A 25,366-nucleotide genomic window follows, 5' to 3' on the forward strand; every position below is an offset into this window, starting at 1 on the left:
ATATAGAGCAACCAGCACAGCGGGGCTACAATCTTGGTTCGAGGAGCTATTCAATATTCAGTGCAAATCAAAACCATCCTAATTATGCCCTCACCTTTGGGCAGGACAGCTGGAAGATGCAGAAAGAGATAGAGAGGACCAGATTTTTAGGAGACAGAGAGGCAGTCTCACAGGTGACTCATGCTCGAGTTGAACCGGGGCTTCGAGAGGGGAGAAGTGATGCATCCACTCTTGCAAACTCCCTTTCTTTGGTGGCTTTCTGTTTCCACCCCCAAGGTCGAATCCAGTTTAGAGCCTTGGTGAATCTTGCCCACAAGGTATCACATCAACCAAGGGTTGTTTTAAATACAGGAATCAGACCCATGAGCCATCTTGTCCAGCATCGTCTTCTCGACAGTAGCCAGGACCAAATGCTTCTGAGGCTCTGTTTTATCTGAATGCAGTGATGCTTTTGGGAGGCCTAGCTCCTTTGCATCGTAGGACTCTGCTTGGACAGTCCACTGTGAAAATGTGGCCCTCGTTTCCTGCTTTATTTCCAATGCTGCTGTCGACTAAACGTAAGGGGTGGTTCAGACACTCTGGAAATTAGCTCTTCTGCACCCAAAGCAGAGCGCCTGACATTTAGAGCAGACAAGATTCCTTGGATGAATTCGATATCTTTTATTAGACCAACCCAAATAGTTGGAGAATAGTTACTAAGCAAGCTTTCAGGTTCAAAAACCCTTCGTCAGGCTAAGGAAGTTTCAGCAGTTGGTGTGTGCTCTTCCTGGATGGACATTTAGAGAGCGCTTTCAGAAATGCAGACCCAGTGAGTTAGTGGTTTACCCGACATGAGGATCCAGGGTCGGGTCAGGCTCTGCTTTCAAGGCTTTTGAGTAATATGGTCATCTACTGATGGGTAAGTCGGTGTATAAGGAGAACAGAGGGATCCCTGAGCTGCTAACAGCTTTATCAAGTGGCAGAATAAATGCTGTCGTTCAAAGCAGAAGAAAAGTCAGGGGTTGGCATAGGAAGGGACCTGAAAAGTGCTTAAGTGGCCAGACTGGTGGCTGGTGAAAGACACGGGAGACAGCATCACTGCAGATTGATAATACGGGGTACCAGGTAGCGGATCATCTGTCTATCTATCCGAGAGACAAGAAATGACGGATGGTTGGCATATGAGATACTGAGGGGGAGACGAGCTACGTGGGGGCTGGCGGGTAGTGCATGGGACATTGAGTAGCTGAGAGATGGTTTGCGGCTGAGTGAATTACGGTTCTCTGTAATTTTCCTAACGGGATTTATTGTCGCAATTATTACACTTCATGTAGCATTCCCTGTATAAGGCACTTTAATTTGCCTTTTAACAGTTGCCAATTATCATGTCATCAAAGCCTTTAAAAGGTGCAGAGAGCATTAAATTTGCAGCGCAGCAGCGGCATCCTGTAGGTGGGTGGGATTTCCCCCCACCAAGGGGCTGAGGAGACCTGGGTCCCTCCTCCAGGGCTCAGCTTTTGCAAGCTTCTTGCATCCGAGCGGGTTTGCATGCAACACTGCGGCCTTTCTCCGAGTCCTGGCTGGGCAGCCCGTGACAGCAGGCTCCGTTCCTGAGTGACGGGAGTGGAAATTTCCTACCCTGAAGCAATGTCACCATCTCCCCAGCCGGCGAACGAAAGGCCAGGTAGCCAGCAGACAAGTGGATTAGCACTGACATGCGCTGGTCTGTGGCCGGCGGACACACGGGCCCTGACTGCTAATTACCGACAACACCACGGGCTTTGGGAAGACGTGAAAAACCTTTTGAGAGCTCCGCCGGCGAGCGGGGAGAAGGTGGGGAGTTGATCTGAACATCCCTTAATGAGCCTCTGAAACAGGGCATGTTTTCTGCTAGAGCCAGCAGCCAGCTTTTCGGCTTTTTTCTGAGCTGCGTCTTCACACCCAGCCCCGAAAATCTTGAGAAAAGGGCAATGCAACAGTTATGCATTTTTCTTACAACAGTATGGCCCTCTTCCCAAGACTTTCAAGGGCTAGATGTGAAGATTTTGCTGTCTTGGAATATATCAAAGCAAGGGTTTGGAAAACAGAGGGGAGCTTGATGGCTGGTTGCAGAAGGGGCAAGTAAAATCGTGGCTTGAGAAGAGGCAAGGCAGGAGAGGTTGCCCTCAGGAGCTCAAGGGGGGTTATTACTAGACCTGACTATTATTTTTCAGCTTGGCGTCAGACTTTGCTCCAAACACAACAGGTGATCCAGGCTGCCCAAAAAGTTCATGGAAAGTTTGAGTACTTGGGCTGGGCTCTGGTGTGAGCCAGCGGCCAAGTTTCAGGACTAGCTTTCAGGGCAAATGCAGGATGGAGTCTTTATCTGGTCTCTTTGTGGACTATGTTTCACCCTGTGACTATAGGGCCCAAGGACTGATGGCCCAGGGGGTCCCCGGTCCAATAGGAAACAAGCCCTAACTTAGCCATTGCAGCGGGGTGCCTCTTTCGAATTTTGATTTCATTTAAACCTATGATTTAAAGCAAAGCTCATAGGAGGGTTTGATGGACTTTAACCCCAGGAAGGTAAAATAAAGCCAAGGGCAAGAAAGCCCAGGATGCGGAAACCACTACAAGCTGCTATGAAAAAGTCCAGGATCTGACGTGCGCATCCCCAAACAAGTAAAAACCTGCTTTTCAAAGCAAACGCAAAACTAGACAGACGGGCAAAGAGAGAAAGTTTTGTGACTGACTTTTCTCACTGGAACCGGATCACAAACATACCAATGAGTAGGCCTTCAGGACGGTCCTTTTCATCACTCTCGTTGCCCATGTTAAGCACAGTGGAAACAAAGCCGAGCCCTCCCAAAAAGCCTGCAATACATCCCCTTTTATACCATACTCTTGAAGAGCTCAGCAGCTTCCAACAATACACAGAGAAAAGGGACAGGATCTATAGTAATTGCATTATTGGGAAAAGCTTTTTGGAGATATTCAGTCTTGTCTAGGCATATCTCTGCATGAGCATCATCAGGATCCTTTCTACCAGGCACACAATGGCTTTCGAGGGTCTTTTTTTATTCCAACTTTCCTTTAACACACAGTTCTTTGATGGAGAGATATGGAGCTTTTGGGCCATGGGTGTTGTGTGTTCGAACCCATAGTCTGTAAGGGGCAGGTCATGGTTAGTATTTGAGCAGAGAAATCCATCGGCAACCAAAGTTTTCCAAGTGCTTAACTTACTTTTTAGACAACAGGATCTGGGGAGCAATTGTTGTTAGCTAGAGAACAGCAGAAAGGAGGGCTCGCAAAGCGCCGGCGGCTATTTCAGAGGTGGAATGCATCCTTCAAAGCCACTCTGTTCTTCTGCCTCCTGATTTTAATAGTGCATTTTTTTATCCCCCGGGATATAATCTAAATCAACTTTGCTATAATTTGAAGTTGTGCCTCTGCAACAAGGGAGAGAAGTTGTACTCCCTGGGATATAATCTAAGTCAATTTTGCTATAATTTGAAGCCGTGCCTCTGCAACAAGGGAGAGAAGTGGTACGCCCTCTTCTTTATGGCACCCTTTTCAGGATTTGAAGATTGCTAGCACCCCATACTCAAACACGCTGAGGTCTTTCAACTTCTTGTATGACTTGCCTCCTGAATCCTTTGCCATTTTTGTCACCTCTTTCTTAACATCCTTCTTAAAATGATGAGCCCAGCACGGTATGCCATACTCTAGAAGAGGCCTAACTAGCGCCATGTAGAGTGGCACCATCACCCAATACCCCTGTTGACGGAGACCCAAAATTGTATTTGCTTTTTTTTTTTTTTACAACTGAGTCACATTGCAGACCCATAGTGCATCTGTGATGCATCAAAGCCCCACGGTCTTTCTCAGGGATGCTGCCCCCCAGCCGGTGAGCTCCCCCTCCACATGTGTGTTTGGTTGAGTGACTGCAAACACTTCTGATGCAGACCTTGCAGTGACTCTCCAGGCCATGACCACTTCCAGGTTCGCTGCTACAACATGCTGTGCAGGGGGGTGACTGCTCAAAAGCACTCAAACTCTTACCAGCTGCCTATTTGTTATAGGACGTTTCTTGCAGGGAGTGTGTTAAGCCTCAGCTGGGTGATCCCCGCTGGCTGCCAGGTTTGGTTCTGGGTACAAGTGAAGGAGCTGGTGGCAACCTCTGAATCCTTAGGGAAGTTGCTTCTCAGTTATTTCCCTCCTCGTCTGCTACCAGTACCACTCCAGGGCTTGAGCTTGCCGTGTTCCCATCTTATTTATGAAGGGAGTTGGACTGGGATCTCGTGAGACAGAGGTTTATAGATTCGATGGCCAACAGGGACCACAGTGATCATCAGGACCTTCTGCAAAATGCAGGCCTGAGAGCTTCACCTGGCAATCCCTGCCCCAACACCATGACTTCTAGCTGAGCTGCCCTGGGTCTTTTAGAGAAATGCTCAATCCTGACGTCAAGTTTGCAAGAGGGTTTACTACGTCCCTTAGTACGATGCCTCGAAGGGTGAACTACCACATTCAACAATTGCATCTTCTTTCCAATCTGAACTATGTAGTCTTCCGTTTCCAGCTACATCTCTTTCTGCCGGACCGAATTGCTCTCCAGTATCGGATGGTAATTTCAGCTTGGTGGTGGAAATTGCTTCCCTGATTAGTTCACATGAGCTCAGATATGCAAAGTCCATGTATCCATGCACTAGACAGGTGAGTGTGTACCTGGGTTGGGATCCAAATGGACTTGGGATTTCTGAAACCTGGCCCTATTGGCTGATGCAGGTTTTTTTGTTTTCTTATCAGAAATAGCTGTGCATACAGCCTAGCCTTGGAGGGATACATTTCCATAAAGTGAATATACACAGATAATATATCACGAGGAACAATCATATGCTGAACCCTAAGAAGCAGACTGGATGACTTAATTGGCCTCTGTGTCTCTCCGTTAATTTAGTCTCGGCCCTGCTCTGTGGGTTGCATGGAAATAATTGCTAGCAATGCTACTACTACAAACTGGACTTCCCTAGGATGATGTTTTCTTTTTACTTTCCTTGTGGCCTGCAGAGACTCTCCATCACAAGGAGCATTCCCTTTCTCCTCCTCTACCCCTCCGCAGAGCCTCTACGGTAATGTCTCAGTAACATCAACACTCATTCGAAATTTAATGCAAAGCTCATTGCTGGCAATGGAAATGCACTAATCGCAGTGGGTTCTGGATGAGCCTCCAGGGTTGCAGTTGAGGAAAGTATTTAGATAGCTGCATAGCTGTAAGCACCTACTGAAGTATCCCCAAGTATTGCATCTGCCGTGGTTTTGATGGTATGCTTAATGGGGCATGTGCTGAATCAGGGCCAAGAAGTGCCCTCCTTTTAGTATTGCTAATATCTTTGTGAGCCCAGGGAAATTACAGCACAATAATTCTGCGATAGTAGGAGATGAGACTTATGGGTGTTGTTTAACGGGCCGTATTCTCAGTAAGTGTGAAACCATTTGCAGCCAGCCCCTTATTTGCATCTGGGCAAGCATTTCTAGGGCCAGAGCTATGCTACAGACTTGTGCAGACATAGCTCTGTTGACTGGGGCTGTGAAGAGGTATGCTCTTGGATGGACATAGATATACTGGCCAGAAACCCATAGTCTAGTGGTTTTCAACCTATTTTTCATATGCAGACACCTAAAAATTTCAAATGGAGGTGCAGACCCCTTTGAAGTGTAAGTGTGGGTATTCACATGCTTGTGATTGCTCATAATCATCTTTTGCGGACCCCTTAGACATGGTTTGTGGACTCCCAGGGGGTCCATGGACCACAGGGTGAAAACCCACTGGTTTAGATGCAGTGAAACCAGCCAAACTATTTTAACCTAAACAGGAAGTAGGTTGTTGCCTCCAAAAGCTCATGTCTCTCGAAATCAGTTAGTCTCTAAGGTGGCACCCTACTCTACCGGCAAAACTTCATGTTTAACAGAAGAACGTGTTTTGCTTGTGGGGATGGTTTCATTGCCAGTACAGCAGCCAGTGTTGCTGGTATATCTGGGTCCACCACGAGAGCCAAAACTTCACCTGATCCCAATAGATCATGGGCTAAAGCAATGGCAAAGGCAGGACAATCTCTGACCCCCCAGCCTGAATGAACAAAGCTGAGTCATTTGAAAACAGTATTTAGCCCAAGTCTGCAAGGAGACTTGAACGCATGCCTCTAGAGCTGCATCAAGACACCTGAACCATTGCCAGCCATGCCTTTTTGCAGGTATAATGCACTATTATTTTTACATTGCTAAAGCAATCCTAATGTAGAGAGAGCCAAACAGCTAGACCTGGCCACCAGTATTAGGAGACCCCCTGAGCTCTGTTTCCCCCACAAAGGTCATTTGCTTACCATGACTCGAGGTGTATCTTTGGGCAAAAGGGTGGTTGTCTTCATCTCTGCAGTGGCAGTAATATAAGGTTCATAATGTTAAGGATAAGCATGGGGGGACATAGGATCTTGTCCATGTGCAGAAGATTGCTTGGTATTGAACTACCAACCTTTTCTGGAAGGGATTTTGAAAATGGGCTTTTCATATCAAATGGAAATAAATGATAACCAGAAACTTCTTCTGGAAGCAGCAGTCCCAAGACACAAAGCCAGTCCCTTCCAGCATCTTCTGAATATCTGACAGTGGCTGGAAAATAGCTCATTGCAGAGAAACCAGCCAGATGCCACGATGGGCTTGTCATTTTTACTCTGTTAAAAAGCAGCTCTGCAGAACAGAGACGGACCGTCATTTAAATTCGAAGTCATCAAGCAAAGCCACCCTCCATCCTAGATCGTATCAAAGGACTAGACTCCCAAGCAGGTATTTGGTTTGCATCCCAGCAGCAGGTCTCTGATCTTGGAGAGGAAGGGAGCAGAGCAGGGGAAGGATTAGGAAAAAGCTTCATACCTTGGAGAGCAACTAGGGCAATGGAGCATGGTGTCAAGGGATGTCGGAGCATTGCCATGACAGGGATAGTCAAGGCCAGACCGGGCTGCCGTCACTCAAAGGCAGCTGAGGGAGAATGAAATCAAAGCTTTAGCAATGCAGGTGGATGAGCCCGGAGACTCGCCAGAAGTCTCTTCTACACTACGGTAGGATGTGTAGAGAGGTACAAGGGCATTCTGGGATGCTCATGGCCTTGTTCGTGTCCAAAAGGGCTTTCTGCAGGTGAGAGGAAGCGCTTGGAGCCATGCATCACGGGAGGTTGTGGGGCCGGCCTAAAACGCTCTCCCACGCAAAAGAGAAGGTCAGACTTACGCTAACGTTAGTTTTATCACTTCCACCAGAAGAAACGCTCCAGCGTTTTATAACCTAAACGTGCACAAAAAAGAGACAGGTTTGTTTCGCTGTGTGCATGGAGGGGCCCGTGGCTTCTCAGGCCTGTCTCCTTCGCCTGGGGTTGAGGGACTGATGGCAAAATGGTGCAGGAGGGAAATGCAACTTGTTCTCATTAGCTTAAAACCTGGCAAAACGGATGCCCCCATTGCTCTGTGAACGACAGCCCCTAAATCTTACGGTAGGAAATGTTGTGGTCAGGCCCTTAGGGTAGCAAAGGTGGTGGCCAGAAGGGGAATTGGGCTGTGCAAGTATTTACATCACATCTCCTTAGTTTCCTTCTACTGAAAGTTGGGACTATAAAGCTGTGTCTGGCCTCAGTATGAGCCCAGGGTGGCCACTGCCCGCTCAGGTCATTCCTAAATGTGTCTGTACCCCTAAATGTGGCAGCAGCAAGAGCTCAGGAGTGGCTCTGAACATTCACCATGCCAGCCTGGTGCTCTGGGTCTCTGCATACACAATAGGGAACGCATACCCAGGGTTTGGGGCTACCCTAGGATCCTCAGCCCTGCTCCCTGGCACACAGATGGGCACTAACGGGCAGCACCGATTGCTCAGTGATGGTCCTGCATGCTCCAGAGACTATACAGACAGCTCCAGGCGGCTCAATGCTGAAAGCATCTTTGGTGCTTCCTGCTAGCAACCTGAGCTTTTAGATGGGCAACCAAAAAAGATTCATATGAAAGATGTGCACCGCCAGCCTGGGAAAATAAGCAAGCCAGACAGGCTGCTTCATGGTATTTTCACACTGCTGCTTCTCATCCTAGGCCAAACCCAGGGAAAATGCTACAACCAACCAGGGAGAAATCTCATCCTAGGATGATCCAGATCTAGATCTGACCCAGGCTTTGCAGATGCCCTGCACTTAGCTGCTCCCACATCTCTCTCCTGTTCTGCTGGAGGCAATTCATTTCCTCGCCTTCGACTCGGTTCCTGGGCCAGCTGCGGCCACCAAGCACCGTCCCCAAAAGCTGTTGCAATATGTGGTTTGCTGGAAAGGACATCACTGCATGGAGCCAGACTGCCCTAAGTGCCAGAAGCAGCTGTGACAGTGTAATGCAGGCCACCCCACAGCTGCACAGACCTTGAAGCAGGCCCCGGTGACATTTGGTATTTTCAAACCTTGCTCTTTGCCTTTTTGTGAAGCCTTTCTGTATATTCCCCCCACCAAGTCTCCAGCTCTGCTGCAGAAGACCTAGGAAAGCACCACACAAGTGAAAATGGCTGCAAGTTTCTCGTCCTACTTTAATTAACGCCCCGTGCTGAGGTCAGGCTGCTCTTAGACCATTTCACCGCAGCTGAAATCTCATCCCCGTGACGTGGCTTCTGCTCCCATCTTGGGCTAAAAGGCAGCCCCTATAGAGGTGCAAAGGATGTCAGAAACCCCCCACCCTGTCTGCAAAAGCCATGTGCATGCACACAGCCGCTAACCTTTCCCGTCCCTAGGTCCAGGATGATGGAGGCCGCAAACCCGAAAGGTGGAGAAAGCGCTCAGAGTTGCTTCACAGCCACAAGTCATTGCTCTTTGAGCTAAAGAAGAGTGCAAGTGTCACCGGCTGTGAAACAGCTTTGGGACTTGTGTTCTCCTTTCCGGTCTTCAGCCAACACGTGGCCAAGCTATATGCGAATGCAGCTAGAAGAGGGCAAGCCTGGAAATGCACGCACACACACACACACACACACCTGCTCACGCCATTAAGTGGAGGGTGAAATGAAACTCAAATATGAGAGGCAGGGAAGAAGCCCTGCATTTTCCAGCTCCTCGGTCCATCCCTGTGTTCTGCAGGGTGCTGGGAGTTGAAAGCCACGGCTCTGAAGGGTGCGAGACTGACCTTGCTGTCTACTGGCGGAGACTCCTTCTCCTTCTCTGCGTGCTGCAGCTTCCTGTTCAGGTCCTGGAACATGTCCTGGTGACGTTTTCTCGTGTGCATGATTTTCTGAAGCAAAGGGGAGTGCAACAGGTCAGCCAACCCTTCACTCCTCCATGGCTCAAAGCATCCAGGGTGACAGCTAGAAGAGGGCTAAAGCGAGTGTCTCAGCCCTTGCAATCTAGGTGCAGGGAAAACCTGCAGCCTGAACAAGGTCTTTCCTGTTCAGAGCCAGAAACTCCACTTGGACAAGCCTGAGTGCAAAAGGAGCCCATTGCACCTGATTTTTAGGGTTGCATTGGTGAGCCTGAGACCATCTCTACACTGACGTTTAGGGTCAACCTTGAGGTCAGTCCCTGTCACACAAGTCACCCGCGCCACCTGCATCGCACCTTGTGCTAACACCAACACTGTCTTCCAAAGCTGGAGAGCCCTTCCAGGAATCGGTCTGCCCACTACATGCGTCTCTGTCTGGGCATGACACTTCCCCGATCTGGGCCTCAGTTTTGCCCGTCTGTAAACCAGGGAGAAGTCCTCTGGCCTCAAAGGGCTGCTGCAAGGTTCATTACTAGCTCCCATGCTGTGCGGATGGGGATCATCTGAGTAGCTTCCCCCCTAAAACCCCAGGGTCTTGGACTCCCCAACAGCCAGCACAAGCAGAAGGGAGTAGCTCCGGTGCACAGAGCTGCACATTTCAGATCACACACGGGCCGGCTGGTTTTTTCGCCCGGCCTTCTCTGGTTTTCTACCAGGCTCTCCCTGCCAGACGAGACTGTTTGCCAGCCTTGTGCAAATGGATTTAAGCTCCTGATTTACAAACATTTGCACAACATTAACCGCTCAGTGAATTAAGCGCTCGCAAATCTGGGTAAATCATCCCTTTATTTAGATACGCTGAGTAAACCTTGCCATTCAGCCAGCCTGGCTTGCTCTCCCTCAACCCTTTCTAGCTCCCTGGCTGAGGTTTATCTCTCTCCTCATCCCCTCTCCCGCTGCGTGGATAGAAGGACACACTCACCTCGAAGTCGAGCTCTGCGTACCGGGATTTCCGTCTCTGCAAATTCAAAGAGAAATCAGTGAGTGATTGACTGTGGCCCTGAAAAGAGAGTCCGTCCCTGCCTCCTATCCCATCCCTATCCCACCTCCATCAGCTCTGAAAGCTAGGAGGAGATACCAGGGCTGCTATGAGCCATCTCAGCTGCTAGCCTAGGAAAGAGCAGCTGCATGCATGTGTGCCTGGGGTGCTTCACTGCAATGCATGGGATAGGAGGACTTTGCAAACATTTGAAGCTTTTGCAACAGCTTTCTGGATACGGGATGTGGAAACCAGAACCCATCCACTCCTCTTTAACTGGGAAAGCTCTTGCCAACACTGGACTCAGGTTGTTTCAAGCCTCCGTCTCAGTCCCAATCTACACAGTGGGTTCAGAGGGTGCACTTCTGTATGGTAAGCAGGAGGTAGTCGTGCACCTTTGCACTACAGCCAGTCCCATAGAGGTGGGAAATGTCCATAGAGGTGGTGGAGAATCAAAGACCAAAAAACTGGAAGATTCATAGTGGACCCAGGGCAAGATGGTTTGAACTGGGACCCAAGGCAAGAACCAAGAAAGGCTTTCTCTGCTAAGAAGGGACCCGATTTCTGCAACCACATGTCTATAAGGTCAAAACTGTTCTTGGGAGTTTACCCTCCCGTCACTAGCATCCCCCTAAAGCCCTTCCAGGAAGGGCTTGTGATAGGAGTCTCATTCAAATGGCTAAAAGCTTAAATAACCTCAACGTGAATTTGCACAGGCCTAAAGGAAATTGGCCGAGCGGCGGCGAATCTTGCAGCCAGCTCATTTTCAAGAAGGGGCTACGAACCTCTGATATAAATGCAGAGAGCGGAAAATAGAGGGAGAAGGATGGTTGTGTTGAAAAGGGAGGGCATCTGCAGCTTGACGGTCTAGAAGGAAAACCATACGGGTTCTGACTCTTCAAGGGTCAAGTCCTATGCTATGAGGGTGGTCAAACATTGGAGCAGGCTGCCTCGAGAAACTGGCATCTGCATTCAAGAGCAGGTTGGACGGACACTTGGCTGGGACGGTTTTATCGGGGATGAGCCTGCCTTGAGCAGGGGGGTGGACTAGATGAGCTTGTAAAGACCCTTCCAGTCCTAGTTTCCTATGATCCCCTGCAGGGATCAGCATCCCCCTCCCGGGAGCACGGCATTGAAACTGCTTGACAATGCATTTAAGAAAGCAGTCTTCTCCTGAAACCTCTGGTCCTGGCCCTTGTGCAAGACGGGACATCAACCCTGAAGGTGGTTCAGATGTTCAGACGGGCTCCAAGCGGCCATGCATTGTCCACTTACCTCCAAGGAGCTCATGGAGAGGGTGGAGACGGTCTCGCTCTTGGACACCAGGCCTGAGTTCCCTGAGTCTCCCGGGTCGCACAGGCTGTTGGGGATCTGCGACTCGTTGGAGATATTCGGCAGCTGCAGCTGCTGCTGCTGCAGCATGGGAGAGCTTTGCACCTCGCTACATGTCAGGGCCACCGTGGGGGGCTCCCGCGGGGGACTCTTGACCACAAAGCCCGGGTCGTTGGCCATGCTGAGGTGGATGAGCCGCGTCTGGGGCATCTGGTCGATATTGATGCTGTATTTGCTCTCATCCTTGGGCGGCTTGGCCCGCAGGGTGGAGGTGTTGCTGGGCAGGATGACGTAGCTGGTGTCCAGCGTTTGCTCCTGCGCTCTCGAGAGCTCAGAGTCCAGCTTCTTGAAGATGTCCCCGTCGCAGATGTAGATCGACTTGGGTGGCTGGTTCTTGTCCTTCTTCAGGGTGAGCGTGTGGTTGCTGAACTCGTTCAAGTTGATGGCTCCCAGGTAGTGTGGCGAGCCCTGGAGGTGCATCTTGGAGACGTTGGCTGGAAGACTGTTGAAGTTCGACGAGCCCTTCTGGTGACTCAGTTTTAGCTTCTCCTCGTCCTGCAGAGACGGGCGCTTCAACGTCCCAGTGATGGTGGAGGTCCTGCAGGCGGTGATGTCTTTATTCAACACTGCGGGAAGCAAAGGAGGATCCTCAAAACCTCAAACTCACCTCCATCGAGCTCTCAACACAACATCAACACTCGTGCTTTCATCCAGGCATCCTGGCATGTTCCCTTGACTCCCACAAATAGGACGCATGGGTGGTGGGCACGGCTCTGTCCTGGTTTCCTACTCCCAGTTTGCCTGACTGGGATGGAGACGGTGGCAGAGACCCGTTCTCCCAACCCAGAAGAAGGTTCAAGGACCCCAAATTGGAACAAAAAGCCAAAAAACCTTGAAAATTGTTGCAAGCCCAACATTTTTTGGGTGGGGAGGGGGAAAATTTATTTTTTTGGTAATACAGTATATTTTTTTTTTAGTGTGAATTAGCTATACTGTCGAAGCCAAATGTCATTTGGAGGTAAAAAAAAATCACTCTTAGTGTAAAAGCCATGGACACACAACATCCTGACCAGCCTGCTGCTTTTTTGTTCTCCATTTTTTTGGATTCAGGCATTTTCTCCAGGCTACCCATTCCTGCAACCTGCTTGGAGTTCAATGCATCGAGTGATTTTAACTTTTAAAATGTCATTGTAAAATACCTGGCCCTACGCTGGTGATTAGACTGGAGCTCTATTACCGGTAATGAGGCCAGGTTTGTTGTGAGAGTTCATTATTTAATGATTTTCACCTTGATTTGAAGGACAAAGGAAGTTAAAGTGTGCTTGTTCTTAGCACAGGAAACAGCCTTAATCCGGGTGTGAAGTGAACATGCCAGTTTGAAGATTAAATATATATATTATAGATATATAGGGGACAAACACACACATACACACACATTCCCATACAGCGCTGTCTGCTAAACAGTGACAACTGCTCCTTTTCTAGACATAAGCCTGCAACAGAAACGTTAATGAGCTGGTGACCTTGACCTTGATGTCATTCAAGGGCATAGACAGGACCAGAATGGGGTCCGACTGACTGTTACTTACCCAGCGTTTCAACCCAGACTGGGAAATAAACTCAGGGAAAAATTAAGGGAACCTTTTTTTCCAAGAGAAGGGAGACTGAAGGGTCTTTGGGGAAAGACTCAGCCCTCCCTGTTGGAGAAGGCGGCACCGTGGTGCAGAGGTGGGTTTGCTGGCCCTGGGATTTCACTGCTAACTCCTGCTAGGAGCTGGCTCTGAAGGGAGATGGGCGCCCCAGAGGTGCAGGGAGGGCCAAATTACAAAGAAACCACATGAAACAACAACATCCCTTGCTTGAATGGGCTGTGAGAGCTAGACATGCTGCACTCCAGCAGGAGAAAACATTGCCTTGGCTCCAGACACCAGGACAAGCTCTGCCCAGGACCCCAGGTGAACATGCCTCACGTTGCACCAGAGTCAGCTCATTCCCATTCAATTCTCAGGGATTGTGCCTATAATCTATAATACAGGTTTTTAAGATGGTGCCTGCATTCAATGAAGCACTTGAGATACACCCAGGGCATGGGGGGCGCTGAAAGTGCTCGTGTCTCCATGACCGTGCACACCGCCTGGGTGTGATCGGACAGTGCCCCTGTCATCTTCACCCACTGCATGTGCAAATACCCTGCCCGCGTGCATACTGGTGGCTAGAACGTGTGCAAAGTGGGCACGCTCTTGAGTGCATGATTTTTTTGCACGTGGTGTTTGGAAAGCCAGGGTTTGGCATTACCAATGAGACACATGGAGAGAAGAAGGCAGCTCAAACTATGGTGTGAAGGTGACAGAGAGAGCAATAAAAAAGGGAGGCTTGGAGTAGGAGACAGACGGGCAAAAAGAGACTACGGAATAAGGTATTATGAGCATAAGCATAATAGTGCAATAAATATACATTGAACATGAGATATGTAGGTAGGGAGGAAGGTATCTATCTTCCTACCTACCCATACCAATCAGGCACAGGTTGGTAGATAGAGAGAGAGGTGGATAGATAGATTAGATAAAAAGAGAGAGACAGAGAACGAGATAAGTGGCAGACAGACCGATAAAGAGTGACAGAGATTAATAATTGATAGGAAGATGGATAGAAATGGAGACAGCCAGATTGAAACAAAAAATAAATTACAGATATAAAGTGACAGAGATAAATAAATTACAGGTAGAAACAGAAATAAAGAAATTATAGGCAGATAATAGCGACAAAGACAAATGAGGGGGGGAGAGGGAGAGAGAAATAAATAAATGATAGACAGGGACAGAGATAAATAAGTGATTGATCGTTCAGATGGAAGCAGAGAGAAAATAATGAACTCCTTGCCGGTGCTCCTAACTGAGCACTTCGGATGCAAAGTCCGCGGCTGGTAGAGAGGAGATCCTGGTTTGGAAGATGTGAATAATACGCAAGGGTCAAGCGAGCGGGGAAGACGCTTGCGTGAGAAAGGGGAGATGCCCGGGAGAAAGCCCACCAGCCTGCAAAGGGGTTGCTAAAAATCAGCCTCTCGGGCGTGCGGTGGGAGGGAAGGGCAAAACCTGCAAAGAGGAGGCAGACCGCGCACGGGACAGCACATCCACAGACAGCACCGCGGGCATGGGTGGTATTGAGGGGGGCAGCTGGCCCATGCAGACCCCCAGGGCTCCAGGGACTTCTGGCAGAGGGGCTGGGAGGGAGGCAAATCCCCCCTTCTCCATAAACCCAGTGTGATTGAGGTCTGCTCCAGGGTTGTGCTAAGCCTCCCTCTTGGAGGAAGCGCCAAATCTTTCCAAGGGCGCCGGTTTGGTAGCCAGGAGGGGCCAGACGCCAGAAAAAATAGGAGGTCGGCAGGGAGAGATGGAGACGTCCTTCTCAAGCAAGGAGTCCACTCCCCTGCCAGGCACGGGCCCTGGGGAAAGACAGTTTAATCAAGGGGAGGCTTGATCTCAGCCAAGGGGCCCCGCCGGATTTGGGTGGGAGAGCGGGAAAGCCAAGCACAAGGGCAGAGAGAGGATTTCCGGGGAGGGGGCTGCCCATACACATACACACAAGCCACTTTCACAGACACAGAGAAAATAGTAAGGAAAAAAAAAATGGCCAAGTTCAATCCCCAAACCAGGTCACTTGTCGATATCTCACCTGTGATGTGCTCACCTGGGGGGGCGGGGATGGGTAAGAGAGATGGGGAAAGCCACCTGGAAACCAATGAACACTGATATTGTGGGTCAAACACACCCCCGTGGCAGCCTGCATAGAAAGCAAGAGCTTTGGGACATGGAGAAAGGAGCTGCTCATCCTGTCTCAGGCCAAGTGCTGGGGAAAACCGCTCAGCAAAGGCATCCGCCTGCCGGCGCGTGTGGCCACAACTTCTAGCACGGCTTGAGGGCAGAGGACAACCTCGTCCTGGATTATCTTCTCGCCTTCCCAAGACACAAGAGAAGAGTCCTCATGTGCATCAAAGTTAGATAGGACTATCTTCCAGATCAGAGCAGCCCAAATGAATCCTCTTCCAGGATTTAAGCAGGTCTGATAACAAAATCCACCAGACAGTCAAGGCCTGCTGAGAAACTATGACCGACTGCTGGGACAGCTAGAGTCAGCATCGGACTCTAATGCCCCTAAAACCATTTCAAATGTAATAACTTATGTAATTGAATGAAGATTAAACCCTGTTATGTGGACAAGTGGCCCTTAATATCAAAAAGAGAGCCCTACCCAAGCAGAAGAGTGTGGGGGGGCTGCCTCACTGATGCAGCTGGGATGCAAACCGATCATGCTAAAAGCAAACACGTGCACGCTCTCTTCTTCATCCATGCCATGGGCAAGTCTCTTAAAATACCTGGTTGCTGCTATCCCTCAGAGCAGGAGATACAGGGCCACACAAGAAAAGCTAATACGTGCAAGCTCTCTTCTGTGTCCATGCGGTGGACAAGTCTATTAAAGCATCTGGTTGCTACTATACCACAGAGTGGGAGAAATAGGGTCACAAAATGACCTGCCTGAAATAATAGGGGTGGGGGGAACTGCCAGAAAAGCTGATACAAGATTTGACTAAGAGAGCTAAAAAAAATAAGAGCATAATTATCAGGCCACAGGGTTTAATGAAAACTAGGTCTCATCAAAAATTAAGTGATTTCATTCTTTAAGGGGATTACAAGTTTGGTTGATGAAAGTAACTTTGCCGGTGTAAAAAACCCACAGGCTTTTGCAAGACATTTGACTTAGCATGGCAGGGTGTTTGGACTAAAAACAAACAAACAAAAATTAGCATTCATTGATATTAGTAAAATATGTTAAAAAGATCAGGAAGCTGGCTGATCTCCAAAAATAGCTGTCCTTGAGGACTCATTATGGAAAAAGGATGTTTCTAGGGGTGTCCTGAAGGGACTGGAAGAAGGCCCGATGCTATTCCACATCTTCATCACTGTTCTGGATGTAAATACAGCATCACAGCTGATAAGCTGCGGACAACACAAAGCCTGGCAGAGTAGTAAGACCGGGCAGTCATACAGAATAATCCAGATGTTTCATCAAGCTGGCTCCATTCAGACAAAATATCTTGTATGTTGGACAAATGGGAGGTCCACTTCCAAACACGCTCAAGCAAAGTTGTTCAGGAAGACCCTCTTGAGCCCTACACAGAGCAGTGGGCTCAGGCCAAGGGAAGAGCTGACGGTCAATGCCCTGCGATGTACAGGAGGCCAGGCTGGATGATTGAGTGGTCGCACCTCTTCCTGAATTTATGAATTTATTCATGCTCACTTCTATGAATGTATTGATGATCTCACGAGGTCCCTTCCAGCCCAAATGTCTATGAAGCTATCCGTGAACATATTGAGCCTCCAGGCCTGGGGTGACTGGAGTTGGTGGCAAAAATATAGAGGAAAGCCTTCACCGGCACATTTTGGCACCTGTCAAACACTTGTAATCTGTGGGACTGACCTATTCACCCAATTCTTAGAAACTGGAGATAAGACAGGCCTTCAAGGTTATCCACTTTATCCCCCGGGGGACAATGCAGGATTGCTCCTGCAGCATAGCCCCTCCAGTTTGTAAAAGAATGATGATTTCTATGGATATTTGCAAAAATGGCACTTAACAGAAGTAAGGGGAAGTAAGATGAAGAGAGGCAAAGCCAAGAAAATGTCCTTTGGAAAGACAGCATCTCTTCAAAAGGCTGACTTGAAAATCACGGATATACTACGACACAGTCTGATGAAATAAATATTAAATGGCTGCTTTCCAGGACAAGGAAGCATATCGGAGGCAGAAGTCATGAAGGAAACAATGAGGTGGGGAAGAGTTTGGGCCTATGACTGTCCTGAAGAGATGGAAAGAGAAGTTATAGTTGGGAGGGAGCTGGGTTCAACCCAAGCTTTAAAAAATTTGAAAGAGAGATAATGCATAAGTTGTCAAGATGTTGGTTCATTGGTTCCAGGCTAAAGTGTGTCCCTGGTCCCTTGAGAGCAGCGCGGTGACACTTTATCCTACCATGAGCTGAGCATGTCCGTTCTGAAATGACCCCCCAGAGTCGCCGTTCCCCTCTTCTTGACGATCGACCACTCGGCACTTCACAGCATCCTGCACCTGCACAGAGAAATGGGTTTGCAGAAGACCGAGTCAGCCGGAGGCATTGCTTCAAGTAAATCAGCAGCCAGCCTGGCCGGGAATGACAGACGTAAATACTTGGCACCTCTAAAGCACCTGGATTTTGTCTTAGCTTCAGACTGCTTTAAAAGGGCTTATGTAGCATTTATCAAACACAACAGCATGCCAATCTCTTCGGGCCTGCTGCATTATTACACGTTTGTTCTCAAGGTAGTTACTTGCCTGATTTGCACAGGCAGAAACAACAACGTATTTATTCTGTAATTCATAATACTTACCGTGGACCCTGGTGCATAAATCATAATATAAGCATGTATTATGTCCGATCATGATTCTACATTGCCTGTATTAGGAGCCTGATCCCAAATCTATCAAAATCGATGGACAGATTCCCAATGACTGCAATGGGAGTTAGATCAGGGCCGGACTGCGTAGTAAAATTAATTAAAAGACTCTGGGCCAAGCCAGTAGTATAAGTCTACTGATTTCATGTGTCAGACATCAGGAATAAATCTGGCCCTGATAATTTGAAGAGGCTAGGCCAAGGCAAAATGCATGCATTTGAATATAAAGTGGCTCATCTAGGCAATTAATAGATTCTCAGAGTATCAACATGGGAAAATATTATATAGGTAATAGATATGTACATATGGGTGTGTATAAAACCGTCCATCCCTGAAGGATTTTACTGTTTTAAGTGTTAATCCACAAGGACACTGCCTAGGTGTTAGTCAACTTCCATTTCTTCCTAGTTAGCTATACGTTATGGTCCCAGTTTCCAGGTGTTATTCATACCATCACACAGCACCCCTGGGGACAATTTCAATACAACTCTCCACCGCCAAAACCAACCACCCCATCTGGTGCTATTGGTTATGTTTAAAAGCAGATGAACCCCTTTCCTGCAACTACTAGGTTTTTAAAACATTTTCCTTTTCCAACAGACCCTAAATGACAGGCCGGTGAACCAGAAGGCTCCAGTTTATCATAGCAGCCATTGAAACCGTCAGGCTGAAGAATCCCTGTGACTCTCAAAAGGAAAAAAATCACCTGACCATGGGAGATGCAGTTCAGTGGGAAATATTGGCCTAGAGAAAAGGATGAGAACATGAGCCCTTCTCACTGCAATTCCTATACGGCATTGCTCCATCCACTGAAGGGCAATGCACCCAGAAGGTTAAAATTCAGCTCTTTCCATGACTATTGCTTTGTCTCTGCACTGCTGATACTCAGCAAACATGACCACAACAAAATTGCAATCTAGATAATGCACCCCAAATGGCACCGCACTGCTTATGGTCATTGCAACATCTGTCCACCGACCTCTCCAGCCGGTAATGTCTTGATGCTCGCTGCAGTGCCTATCTCACGACACACCGTTTATCACATTTGAGGAATCGCTGAATTGCCTAGAGACAAGATGCCATTGCCAGTGACCTCTCATATACAGCCCGTTGGGCTATAGGAGGATGGTAGGAAGGCTGGCCGTGCCCACCTCTCGCCGAAGGATACAATGGACCATCACTATGACAAAGCCCTCCAGGGAGTCAAAGACGGCAAAGAGGATCTGGAAGAGCGCCGATCGCCGGTCCGTGATCGCCAGGACTGCCGACATCCAGGTGAGCGCCAGGAGAGGTAAGACCACGCAGGAGCTCCAAAGGGAAGCCCTGTCCAGAGAGGAGAAGGGGAGAGAAGTAAAGACATCAGATCCCCGCTTCAGCCCCACCCAGTTCCACTTGACTGCTCATGGGAGCCAACTCAACCTCCTGCTCCCAAAGTCTTCTAAAAGAATTGGCTTAGGTGAAGGCAAATGCACTGTGAGCTCTCCAAGGGGAAGCAGGAGACTGCGTTGCTCATCACACCCACACCATCAGAACAAGTGGCAAACACTTCCTGGGGTCCTCTAGGTAATGGTGAAACCATGCACAGGTACCAGGGGTGGGGAGGAAGGGTGCAGATGCATCACTTCCCCCTTCCCGCCACCCCACCCCATGTCCTACACCTCCAAACCACTATATATAGCAAAAAACACCTGGAACATCTACAGAAAAACCCAATTTGCCATGGTGGCTGTCAATCCTTAGCTAATATTTACTGGTGCTTGGACTATTACAGCATGAGGGAAATAGCTCTCAGGTGAGGGCCTGTTTGGAGGGTTCAAGACTTGATCCTGGGTACTCATCACCTGTAGTCTCTGGGGACCACCCGTCCTGCCCTATAACAGATGCTCCATACAAACACGTGGCCAGACAGCAAAGGGACTGGCTGGTGCCTAACCCATGCTATCTGTTGACAAAAGGCTCCTCTCTTCAGAGGTGATCTCCCCAGGGGAAATCTCTGGCAAACTATGTTATTTGGGGTCAACTTAATACTGTTACTGTAAGTGAACTTAACATGGGTGGGGTGGTAGCCCTGTGTTTCTGTCTCCTGGATGGACACTGGGCATCGCCATCGTCTCAAATGCCAGTATTGCCACACTCGTCAAAAGGCCCATATAGGAACTGGATAGATCAGCTCAAATGGTGAGAAAACACCTTCACCTCTACCTACTCTTTAACCCTTGAGTTCTGACAAGAAGGGAGCCAAGCACTGCCAATTGTGGTGGTGAGGACTTGACCTTGAGCGTTCGAGGCATCTAGGGACAAGGATGTGCCAAAGAGAAGGTGGCACTCCCTCTACCAGAGCCACATATGAGAAACACAACTAGATTGCCCCACGGACCAAAATAACATCTGGAGCTTCACATTATCAGGCACAGAGGGTGTGCAATACACGTTACAATACTTGTTGGCTTTGTGACCATTTGATTCTGCATGTCTGAGTTTTTACCCAGTTTTTACTCCTTCATTACTAAAATAAAACTCTCGTGGACTTTGGTGAGAGTTTGACCTGAGCAAAGATGCGGTCACAAATGGGCATGGGTTTCAGGATTTAACTCACAAACTTCAACCAGAGCTCCCTACAATATCATAGTGATCAGTTATGAACCATAGGCTATTTCTGCACATCAATCTACACTTAAGTTCAAGGATTTAGGTGCAACTGGTATAATTAGCCCACCACCTGAAAGAAGAGGTACACTACTACGTATTCACCCTTTACTATAACCAAGTAAAATGTTTTGTGGTTAGCACAAAAAGAAAAAGCAGTGAGGTGTCATGTATGCCTTAGACTTGTACATACGAGGCTGAACTGAGAATTCAGGACTGACTATTGCATCTGTCTTGGGTTTGGTTTTTGGGGTTTTTTTTACAGTAGACACAAGACAGATAAGAGATTGCATTTGCCCTTTCATGCCCAGTCCCCCCCTCTGGCTGATTGAATTAGATAACAGAAATCGCTCTTTGTTCCTACTTGCAACAGGATGATGCGAATAAAAAAAGGAGTAGAAAGCAAGCGCAGCAAGAACCAAAGTGACAGAAAAGCCATATGGGAAGCTAGACATTTGCCTGGTGACATGCTGTCCTCCATGCAAGGGTCAGGGGACTTGAGACACTAGATGTCTGGGGTGGAGGAGGAGGTCGCTCAAGCTGCACTTTATATTTCTGGCAGCCAGAAAGAGCAAGGTGGGGACAGAGGGTAGGATACAGGGTCATCCCAGACTAGCATTCACTGGACTATGGCCATCCCCTTGACATGTAAGAACAGATAGTCATGACACTTGTCTACCACACCGTCTGATTACAGCAATGGAGGATGAACTTGGGCCTTAGCTACAGCACTGAACCAAAGCTTGGGGGCTGGGTCGAATTTGGTAGTTTGAAATTGTCTCAACAACACCAAATCATCCCAGTTTTGCAACAGGACACAGAGTTTCTCATACTAATACTAATGGACATGGATCGGACTATACTTTTGCTGGGGTAGATCTATTGACTTCACTGTAAACTCACAAAAGAGGCCCTTCTGCTCCAAGGACTGACTCCAATTTATTGCACATAAAAAATGGCTCAGGGGAAAGTTGCTTAAGGTTGACCACGGGGGACTGGCCAGCGGGACACCTTAAACCTTCTATGTCCTTGCGGTCTCTACACATTATCCTGGGCTCTGTAGAAAATTAGGTCCCTTCTCATCCTATATCCCTATATATTCCTATGTCCCTGTAGGTGGTATCCATATCCTTCTAACTCAAAGCATTTTCTTGGATCTCTCTCCAGTTCCCATGTTAAATCTCTCTCTGTAATCCCCACCAAATACAGTCACTTCCACCCCCACTCCCAAATAATAGGGGAGGAAATGATGATGGTAGAATCAGGCTATAAATCAGCTCTCTTGCCTTCAATGGGGTCATACAACAGGATACACCAGCTGAGGCTGCAGGCCTGATCTTTGTGCCATTCATCTTTGAGGTACCTTCTCCGCAATATCCGTCCCTTACAAATGTTATGGAAATGCTACTTGACATTTGATGCATAATGGTTTTCCCGGGCGGCAGATGGCACCGGGTCAGAGGATTATAAATTACTCCGATCTCACATGCACCGCTCTGCTTAGCTTCCCAAATATGAAACGAGCACGAGTTGTATTTTTTAAAAAAATGCCACATCAAGACTGGATTGTAAGAAGAAAACCAAAGGAAAGGTAAACCGGCCTCACGTGGAACACGGGCTCATTTCCGCCGGCAACACTGGAATATCACAGGCCAATGCCAAGACGTTGTGATGCTGGATTTTGAGACGAGAGGGTGATGGTGCTGCAGAAAGGCGTTCGGATGCAATATGGTTACGTGATAACCTCTCGCCAAGGGTGGATCAGAGCAGACTGAAGCCCGAACTTGTATTGAGATAAAGGAGGAATTCCTGTAGCTGGTAGATAAAGTTGGCTTGTATATCCACTAATGTGACTGATGCATGAGAGAGCGATGAAGGCCCATATTTTCCTGGTATGGACAACAGAGACATTATAATGTAGAGATCACAGCTTTGCACCGCTGAATGAGGTTGCTTCTTTATCAAGGGATGTTCCCATCACAGTAAGGTTGGTTCATCATACCACTGCACCACTAATGCTCTTCTATCACAGAGCAATGGCATTGTGTCATGACATGGCGATGCCACATCACAGCGCAGTGATATATAACATAAGGACACCATAACAGCGTGCCAACACAATACCCTGGCCTTTGCATTTCTTCAAAGGGAGAAAGAGCAAAGCTAACAATCCTGACCAATAGTGCATCAGAATATGCAGGGTCCAATTCAATGCTGGCAGCAGCAGATACGTTTCATACTCTTTGATTACCCCGTCCTCACAAATGCTAGACTTTGTGCTGTTCGGTATTAATTGACAGCTCTGGAAACTCCCTTTTTTTTTTTTTTTCCTTTTCTTTCTTTTTTAGATTTTTTTGAGAAGAGACAAAGATGAACTGGGCAGGACTCAAGGGAGAATAACATAAATGACAAAAAGCACCGAGGAAACCGAGCCCTGCAATCACAGAAGGTAATGAGAAAAAGAGGGTGGTGGGGAGGGGACTCGATGAATATCTGCAGAGAGGTAAAGGCAGGTTATAAAGAGGTGTGAGATCAATCATTCTCACTGCTCGAGGGCAAGCGGTAACGAGAACAAGACGCAGGAGGAAAAGAAAAGAAAAGGCTTTATGACTCAAAGAGCAGTTCAGGCCATGGAAGGAGCTGCCAAGGGAGGCTGTGGACCGGCGATTGCTGGAGACCGTCAATGCTGAAACCAGACATAATACTTTGAAGGAAGTTTTAGGGATAGGTCCTGCCAGGATGCAGAAAGTAGAGGTGAGCTGGCCATCAGGAGGTCCAGTCTACTGCCGCACTCCAGAAGGAAAAGTGTGGCAGAGATGATTGGTTGTACACCTCCTCCTGCTCAGCTTGTCAGGGGCATGGCTATTACAATGGCGGATAAGAAGTAATTTCAGTTTTAGGAAAACTTTGAACAAGCCCATGGGCATCCTCACTACACTTCTCCTTCCAAGATGCCATCGGGGTGACTGCCCCAAGAGTGGAGTTGAATCCAGCAAGTCCTGAGGCTTTACCCAGTACACGAGGTCTGATGCTAGGAGCCATCACCATACCCTTTTCTATTCCTGCACTGTCTGTCTAGGGGAAGATAAGTCCGTCAGTGCTTACAATCGAAGCCTCATGAATGGTACAGCATGAGACCTAGGGTCTCCCGCACAAGAAGCACTGCCTTCTGGGACACGTTAGCAGCTGAAAAGGAAGCTGTGGACTCGCTACCTGCCAATGGTAGTTACGGCCACCTCCGAAAATCCACAGAAAGATCAAGAGTGCAAGGTGAAAGAGTGAACCGCTGCCGTCCAACTAAGTCAGTGGTTGCTAAATAAAGTTATTCTTCCCCAGTCTAAAGGAAGGCTAAACTAGCCCAAGCACAGCTACACACAGATCTGGTTTTGCAATCCTTACTCACTCTGGGTGCATCTACACATGCAATTAGCACATAGCAATAAACTACGGCACAGTTTGCACTGGAGTTTATTGCTCCTGGGTGCAGTGTTTACATGTGCGCCTGGGACCACAGCTCTTTGAGCTGGGGTAGTGCAGCCCCGAAGGTTGGCCTGCCAGCCTGGGGGTCCTCCAACCCATCTCAACATGCTGTGAAGGGGCTGGCTGGGGTGTGAGGGTGCTTCAGTACGATGCTAAGCGGCAGGCAGCCCCCGCACTGTAGCACCCTCATGTCCCAGCCAGCCCCATCACCATCTACAAGTGCGTTTTGCTGCACGTAACTACTCTGCTGTCAGATAATACTTATAATACAGTACTATTCTACAGTGGAGTTAATTAGTTTGCTGTGCCCTAATAGGGAAACATGTGTAGATGGTGATGGCTTTACTGCGGAGCTAATTAGTCAGCTCATGTAGATGCATGTAGTAGCACTTATTCAGGTGACTAGTTTCTCCTATGGTGTTAGCTATATAGGAAGAATTACTCAGCACGAAGCAGTATCACTGCACCAGGCCCTGATGGCTCAGACCCCAGGACCTAGGACTCTGTGAAGATGACATTGAGCCAAGCAAAGTTTGCAAATACCCCGAAAAAGATGGGCGCAAAGGCAGGAGTGGAAAGCACGACACATCCGCACTCCTGAAAAAAGTAGCTGGGGACTCCCAGCACTGAGACTCCCTGCAACAGATCATGTCCAAGCCGGCCTGGGGAGAGCGGTGGTTAGCTGAAGTCAGGCAGAACATGAGGTAGATTTGCACCTTATATATTAACAAAATAAGAGATGCTTAAGCTTTTGCAAGCAGTGGTTTGGAAAGCTGGAGCAAGACTCTCAGAGAGCACTAGTTAAGGGAGACAGTCTGTGATGGGAGATCCCTCTTGATGGTTACTCAAGATCCATCCAGGGGTGCATTCAGGGTGGCACTGGAAGTCCTCTGCACCAGAGAGGATGTTGCGCTACATCAGGCTCCGGACACAGCTTGGACTTTGGCACCTAAATAAGTGGTCTGCTTTTTCGAGGTGGGGGATCACAAGGAAACATCCCCTAAGGGGACCTCACCCCATCACTGCCCATTGCAGGGTGTCTTTGATCTTCCCACGGAGCAGCTGGTCCTGGGGCAGGAAAGTGGCTCACATGGACCATTGGTATCATCTGCTCTCTACGTGTGGACACCCTTGTGTCCCACTGAACTCAAAAGATCCAGCAG

General features: G+C 48.4%; 1 protein-coding gene across 1 annotated transcript in view; it reads right to left on the minus strand.

The window, feature by feature from the left end:
• Positions 1–25,366, minus strand: part of ADGRB1 (adhesion G protein-coupled receptor B1) — a 238,589-nt gene that overhangs the window by 7,104 nt on the left and 206,119 nt on the right. Inside the window, 7 exon segments of the mRNA XM_025208578.1 lie at positions 9,150–9,254; positions 10,204–10,239; positions 11,536–12,218; positions 15,265–15,279; positions 15,705–15,734; positions 17,607–17,712; positions 19,229–19,400. Coding sequence (XP_025064363.1) covers positions 9,150–9,254; positions 10,204–10,239; positions 11,536–12,218; positions 15,265–15,279; positions 15,705–15,734; positions 17,607–17,712; positions 19,229–19,400 — 1,147 coding nt within the window.

This window comes from Alligator sinensis, unplaced genomic scaffold (genome assembly GCF_000455745.1).
Source record: "Alligator sinensis unplaced genomic scaffold, ASM45574v1 scaffold326_1, whole genome shotgun sequence".
NCBI lineage: Eukaryota > Metazoa > Chordata > Crocodylia > Alligatoridae > Alligator > Alligator sinensis.